Source organism: Leptopilina heterotoma, unplaced genomic scaffold (genome assembly GCF_015476425.1).
Source record: "Leptopilina heterotoma isolate Lh14 unplaced genomic scaffold, ASM1547642v1 Lhet_430, whole genome shotgun sequence".
Taxonomy (NCBI): Eukaryota; Metazoa; Arthropoda; class Insecta; order Hymenoptera; family Figitidae; genus Leptopilina; species Leptopilina heterotoma.
The window spans coordinates 560,784-568,697 of record NW_025111082.1 but is presented as its reverse complement, the minus strand read 5'-3'; the positions used below and the strand labels follow the sequence as shown (position 1 = coordinate 568,697).

At 37.7% G+C, this 7,914-nt stretch overlaps 1 protein-coding gene across 1 annotated transcript; it reads left to right on the top strand.

Annotated features, from left to right (window-relative positions):
- The first annotated feature begins 2,197 nt into the window (after positions 1-2,197).
- Positions 2,198-4,372, top strand: LOC122506767. The gene has a single exon (XM_043619080.1). The coding sequence runs from the start codon at positions 2,198-2,200 to the stop codon at positions 4,370-4,372; it is 2,175 nt and encodes a 724-aa protein (XP_043475015.1).
- Positions 4,373-7,914: the final 3,542 nt, after the last annotated feature.

The following is a 7,914-nucleotide window of genomic DNA, read 5'->3' as shown; positions in this document are numbered from 1 at the left end:
AATTAATAGTATACTTCAGGTTGTTCAAATTGAACCTGCAAGTGAGATTAGTTTTTAATAAAATGACTGATTTTACATTTTGGTGGTAACCATATAGGCAGTGTTATGTTCGCACAGTCATTAATTTTATATTTTAGTTTGTTTGCATTAAGAAAAGATGGACATTTTTAGTGGTAAATAAAAGTGAACCTTTTGAGACGGGAGTGAACATTTTTGTACTGGAAGTGGAGGAAAAAACCAGTATGGCGACGGAAGCCTAACAAAACTGTAAAAAAAACTCAGGCTCGTCTTTTCTTTACGATAATTCAAAGTATTTTCTCAATCATTTTTTATATAATCTAGTCGCGGTGGATCCTTAGTTTTTTTCGTGAAGCGGTGTGAGTGGGATATTTTCTCTAAAAAAATCCGCAAAGGATAAAAAGAAACTAAATAGTTTATTTCGTGTAGTTAGATGATGGATGAAGTGACGCTATAGAATATTCGAGAAACAATTTGTCGAACAATTTGTCACTTTGAGTTATCGGTCGGTAAGAAGACAGTGAGTTAATAGTTTTTACGAGTGAACACAGATGGAGGAACAGGACAAAAACAAATATCTCAAGGAAACGTTTGACGGGACCACTGGAGAGCAAAGTAAAGCCCTCGGATCCGCGGTTTTGATTGAAGATATGTCAACTCCTGTGTCATCTCTACGTCGTAGTGAAAGAACTACGAAAGGCGTTGAACCATCTCGTTTCGGATTTGAAACGTCGGTTAACCAAAAAGTGACTGAAGTGCAAGATAATGCATCTAGTCACAATGAAAGTGTAAAAAGCCAAACTTCGAAAACAACAAAAAGAAGTGGACAGTCATCGTTATCCAGTAGAAAGACGATGATTAAGCAAATGGAAATTAATTTTCGAAAAAAACAGGAACTTGCTCGTATAGAACAAGAAGAAGCCGAAAGAGATCGAGAGATTGCTCATCAAAAGGCCGAGCGTAAAAGAAATCTCGTCGAGTTAAAAGCACGATTAGAAGAGGTTATGTTGACACAAGAAATAAATCGTGAACGACGATCTCGTGCTAGTGTTCAAAGTATTGATCCCTCAAGCAGATCAAATCCGTCTATAATTTCGGAATGTTCAAGTCGCAATAAAGTCGAAAATTGGCTGCAGAAGGAAAAATTATTAAGTGGCAACAAATGTGTCTCTGATAATTATCGAGGACCAAAATATTGTGCGGGATTACCGATTCCGTTTACAACTATTTTAAATAAACAAGACGTAAAGCAAGACATTAAACAAGACGTAAAGCCTCCAGTTTATAAAAAACCGACGGACGTTTTAAAAGAATATTTACCCAAAAGAGAAGTTCTAAGTGTACCGGATAAATACATGGCAAGACAAACTTTAGGCAGAGACCTGCCAGAGTTTAATGGTAGTGCCGCGAGTTAGGTTTTGTTTATTAGTATGTTTCGACAAACAACAGAAGCTTGTAGATTCACAGATACGGAAAATATGCTGCGACTCCAAAAGTGTTTAAAAGGTGATGCTCTCGAAGCGGTTAGAGCTTTAACAACAAGAAATGTCGAAAAGGTGATAAATATTCTTAAGCGACGATTCGGACGTGCGGACTTCATAATCGAGGACTTGATGAACAAAGTGTCAGGACAGTCGAATGTGAGAGAGGATAAACCTGTCACTTTAATTAATTTTTCGAACTCAGTGACAAATCTTGTGGCTACCATTGAATCATTAAATCGCCAATCATATTTAGTGAATCCTATTTTATTAAATCAGTTGGTAGGTAAGTTACCTCCTAGTGCGCGAATACGGTGAAGAAAGCTTATCGCTTACAGAGAAGATGTTGTTTATTTAAATGAGTTCGCGACTTGGATTAAAAATGAAGCAGCTGCGGCAAGTGTCATTTATTAACCCACATGTGATGAAAGAGAAAAGAAAGATAAACGTGTGCTGTCAATTCGCGAAGAAAATAATTCTGAAAAACCGCAGTGCATATTTTGTGAAAAATTTCATAAAACGGAGACGTGTGCGGGTTATCAAAAGTTGTCGGTTGATGATCGTTGGACGTTAGCTAAACGTAAATGTAATGTTATGGTTGCTTATTAACAAAACATGCCATTCGAAAGTGTTCGCGTCGCGTGTGTGGAAAAAATGGGTGTAAAATGAAACACCATCCTTCTTTGCACAACGACAAAATGAAGAAAATTGAAAACAAACGAAGTGAACCTGCTCCACAGGAATCCGAAAGTGACAAAGTGTCTGACAAGACTGAAAGTGATCAAGTAGCACAATACGTGCTTTCCACGCAAAAATCAAGAAAAAGTGTATTGCTACGAGTTTTACCAGTGACTTTGAAAGATCCTTCGGGAGAAATAAACATGTTCGCGATTCTAGATGGTGGATCAACAATTTCGTTAATAAACTCAAAGATTGCAGATAGACTAGGATTAAAAGGACCAGTAGAGCCATTAATCGCTACGTGGTATAACAATGAGAGTGTAAAAGAAGATCATTCAAGATTGGTCAGCGTCGAAATTTGTGGATCTTCTGGAAAAAAGTATTTACTTCAAGATGTTCAAATGACAAATGCTTTGAAATTACCGGAACAATCTATGAAAATCGATCCTGAAAAATGGCCTCATTTTAAGAACCTGGACATCCCTGACCTAGACAATGCTATACCCACAATCATGATTGGCGAGGACAACTTGCATCTGAAACGGATAATGCGACAGGTGACAGGTAAAAATGGTTTACCATATGCTTCTCTTACTCCGCTAGGATGGATGGTGCACGGACCATACGACGTTGGACGTGTTGACAAGACATATACATTTTTCATCCAAAAAAATGAAGACATCGAAATACATGACACGCTCAAAGAATTTTGGTCGACGGAATCTTTTGGAGTTAGACCTTCCGAAAAAATCTTGAGGTCAAAAGAAGAGCAAAGAGCACGTGACATACTGGATCAAACTACTCGTCGAATTGGAAATCGTTGGGAAGCAGGACTTTTGTGGAAAGAAGTCAATTGTGAATTACCTGAAAGTCGAAAAGCAGCGGAGAAGCGACTTCTTTCAATCGAGCAAAAAATGAAGCGTGATCCAAACTTCGGAGAGAAGTATGCAGCCAATATGCAGTCATACATAGAAAAAGGATATGCACGACGACTGACGGAAAAGGAAATAAACGAAGATAAAAACAAAGTTTGGTACTTACCACATTTTGCGGCAGTCAATCCTCAGAAGCCTAAAAAATTAAGAATGTTTTTTGTTGCGGCATCGAAAAGCCACGGGGAAAGCTTGAACGATCATCTTTTGAAAGGCCCGGATTTGCTGAATTCTCTGCCTGGAATTCTCTTTAAATTTCGAGAGAAAAAAGTGGCGATCGGAGGTGACTTAAAGGAAATGTTCCACCAGGTTCGGATTATAAAGGAAGATCGCTCCAGTCAACGGTTTCTTTGGAGAGATAAAGAAACCAAACAAATAGATACTTTGGAAATGAACGTTATGATATTCGGAGCTGTCTGCTCACCTTACACTGCCCACGAGGTGAGAAATCGAAACGCTCAAGAATTTCAGAAGATGTACCCGGATGCATGTAACGCAGTAGTGAATAAACACTACATGGACGATTACTACGATAGTGTTGACACGGTCGAAGAGGCAATTCAGCGAACAAAGGATGTCATCCATGTGCACCGGCAAGGAGGATTCGAAGTTCGAAATTGGACATCTAATTCGGAAGAAGTATTAAATAGCCTTGATCCATCAGTAATAGCACCAAAGGGAACCAGTCTTGTCTTGACAGGAGAAAATTATACTCGAGTGTTAGGAGTGAGGTGGTCTCCAGAAACTGACAGTTTCCTTTTTGTGATAGACTTTCCGAGAATAGATAAAGAATTATTTGAAGGAGCAAAACCTCCGACGAAACGAAAAGTTTTAAAATTTCTAATGTCTCTTTTTGATCCTTTAGGACTCTTAGCTATATGGACCATCCAAGCCAAGATGATCATGCAGGATATTTTGCGCTTTGGTCCTGGTTGGGACGAAGAACTTCCTGATGACCTGAAAGAAAAATGGTTTTCATGGTTGAAGGACATTAGAGATGCTCAGAGCCTACGGATACCGCGCTGCTACTCTGGAGATCTGGATCGAGTTCGAGATATTCAACTGCACATCTTTGCTGATGCCAGCACGCAAGCGATGTCGGCGGTGGCTTATTTTCGACTGGAGGGAGATTCTGGGATTAGGACAGTGCTCGTGATTGCCAAAACTAGAGTCGCTCCTATCAAGATTCTAACAGTTCCTCGGTTAGAGTTACAGGCGGTGATGGCTGTCAGGATGGCTCCTTTCATTTCGCAAAAATAGCTTGAAGATCTCGCGTACGGTATTCTGGACTGATTCGCGAACAGTTCTGGCTTGGATTCATTCTGAGGCACGAAAATACCACCCTTTAGTCGCAGCTCGAATAGCTGAAATTTCGGATTCATCAACTCTTTCGGATTGGAAATGGGTACCTACAAAGGAGAACACAGCTGACGATGCAACAAGAACTACTCATCAAGAAAAGTTAAGTGAATCAAGTCGTTAGTTCAACGGACCTTCATTTCTTTCCAAACCGGAAGAAGAGTGGCCAATTGACAAAAAAGATGAAAGAAAAATTAACCAAGATTGCATGGAATTGAAAAAAGAATTCTGTTTCCTGACAACTGCCACTGTGGGATTGATTGATGCTACGAGGTTCTCATCTTGGATTAAACTTCTTCGCGTTATGGCTTGGGTGCAACGATTCGTAAATTGTTGCAAGAAAACAATCGAGAAAAATAATAAGGTGTGGGAGTTAAGATTTCCAGAAATCCAGACAGCAGAATACCGAATTCTGCAAAAATCTCAAAGGGAATCTTTTCCTAAAGAATATCGAATTTTGGAAAGTAGGAGAAAACTTCAAACATCTTCCAAGATATTTAAACTTACTCCAGTCTTTGTCAACGGACTTCTAAGATTGCATGGTCGTATAGAGAAAAACAAAGACATTGGTCAGAGCGCTTTGGAACCAATCATCCTGGATGGCAAGAACTTTATCACTGAAATGTTGATTCAGCGTTATCATCTCAGAGCTAATCACAATGGAAGAGAACGTGTGATAAATGATTTGCGAGGGAAATATTGGATCATTGACATTCGAGCAGCCGTAAAACGTGCCTGGAAAAAATGCCTTGAATGTCAAGAAAGAAGAGCGCAACCAGCAGTACCACGAATGGCACCATTGCCTACACCCAGAATTCAACGAAATATCAGGCCCTTCACCAACATAGGGGTAGACTATTTTGGTCCAATGCTCGTCGCCATTGGTCGCCGTCACGAGAAAAGGTATGGCGTTCTATTTACGTGTTTGGCTACTCGAGCTATTCACCTGGAGATTGCTTCATCTCTCACCATAGATTCGACAATTATGGCTCTTCGTCGCATGATGGCTCGGCGAGGTCAACCAGAACGAATTTATTCGGATAATGGGACAAATCTGCGAGGTGCTTCAGAAGAGTTACGAAAAGCAGTTAAAGAATTGGACCACAACGAAATACTACGTGAAACATCATCGAAAGGTATCGAGTGGCACTTTATTCCCCCGTCAAGCCCGCATATGGGCGGCTGTTAGGAGAGATTAATCGGTGCTGTGAAGAAAGGTTTGTCAACAACACTGCAAGAGAGAATTCCGAAAGAAGAAGTCTTACAAACGTTGATGACAGAAGCGGAGTACTCAGCCAACTCTCGACCTTTGACCTACATATCGGATGATCCGGACGACGACAGAAGTTTTACTCCAAATGATTTTCTACAAATAACACCAGGCGGATCACAGCTGAACCACGAACCACCAGGAGTATTTTCCGACGGAGATATGCTTCGTAAACAGTGGCGACAATCCCAATTTTAAGCTGATCAATTCTGGCGGCGTTGGGTAAAAGAATATCTTCTAACGATCAATCTACGAAGTAAGTGGCATCAGGAACAACGAAATATCGAAGTAAACGACGTTGTTATTATTTAAGATGACAATATGCCTAGAAACAAATGGAGACCAGGCAGAATTATTGCAGTTTATCCAGGGAAGGACGATCGCGTCAGAGTTGCAGACGTCAAGACAGCTACCGGGATTTTACGAAGACCTGTAGCGAAACTGTGCTCACTCAACGTTTATTAGTGTATTTCCATTTATTGAAAATACAGGAGGGAGTATGTTATGTTCGCACAGTCATTAATTTTATATTTTAGTTTGTTTGCATTAAGAAAAGATGTACATTTTTAGTGGTAAATAAAAGTGCGGGTTCTTGGACCTTTTGAGACGGGAGTGAACATTTTTGTACTGGAAGTGGAGGAAAAAAACCAGTATGGCGACGGAAGCCTAACAAAACTGTAAAAAAAACTCACGCTCGTCTTTTCTTTAGGATAATTCAAAGTTTTTGCTCAATCATTTTTTATATAATCAGTTACATAATAATTACCTTTCATTAATAAAACCTGTAACATTTTAAATCAAAATAAATAAATTCATAACAAATCATAACTATCATCATTCCGAGTTTAACCATAAAAATCACAGGCAGCATACTTTATTTATACGTTTTTATATTTTGCGCTACAACGTTTAGTTTTTAGATGGTCGGTGCCATTAACTGTCAATTGACAAGCCAGATCCAGAAGATTTTTCTTCACAGATAAGTGTACAGTAGGTTTCAATTATGCCTTCTTAGTTTGAACGTGTCGCACTTATATGTTTCCATGGGAACATATGAGTGCGACACGTTTATACTAGGAAACTAGGAAGGCATTTTTGCAACCTACTGTACCAACAAGATTCTTTCAACTACTTTTTGATGGTTAATATACAAATTTTTAAAAAATTTAAATCTGATAAATTTTTTTAGTGTGTATAAAATTAGAATATAGTAGAAAAATTTTTGATTGCTATTTAATGAAATATTTTTAATTAATGAATTAAATACATAATTAATGTTAACTAATGTCGATAAAAAACTTCTATAGTTATAGCTTTTATGAAGTGGGAAATCTAGACTAGTTGAAAATACTTTATTTTGTTATTGAATATTTTTCTTGCTTTTGTAGGTATATGAAAGCTATTACAATTCAGAAAAAGCATGATTACGAATCATCGACGTAAAGTCATTAATGAAATGTCCAACAGTTGTGCCACTGATTAATCGTCAGTTTATCAGTGCCGCGTGATCTTTGTTTAATTTAATTGCTATCATCGAAAGGATCGGTGCCTCACAACTCCTCCCCTTCCTCCCTCTCTTTTCTTATTTTGCTCGCTACACACTGCTGGTTAATTAACGGAAGGTTGATAAAAACAGGAAGGATAAAAGGCTTCAGTTAGTAAATAAACTCGTAACTCGTTAAAAAATTCTACAATGCATAAAAACTTTATTATCAAAACTTTTCGTTCGTAACAAAACAAACAACAAAATTGGTTTTATTAGTGCTACAACTTTTTTTTTAAAAAATCAAATTAATTCTTTTTTTGCGTTCATCAAACGAATTTTTATACAATTTTTTTTATGTTGGTAAAAAAATAAAATTTAAAATCGAACAGCTTTTTATCCAAATAGGTAGAAAAGATTACTGTATGAGAGTGATTTCCTGTTTCTGGATGACTATATGCAAGAACAAAGTATATATGTAAGTAATTAAAGAAGAGGGTTTAAAATTGACATTATGTACATCTAAGCAAAAGAAAATGAAGAAATAATATTATAGTGAATTGTTTATTTTGGTCTTGTGGTAATTTTATAGACATTTTTAACACTTAAAGCGACTATATAAATATAAATACGAACCAATATTGTAATATCTCAAATAAAGAATCGCGTTCGGCTTTTCGCTTGCAAATT

Coding starts and splice junctions, on each gene's coding strand:
- LOC122506767 (XM_043619080.1), top strand. CDS start 2,198: ATGAAGAAAATTGAAAACAAACGAAGTGAACCTGCTCCACAGGAATCC.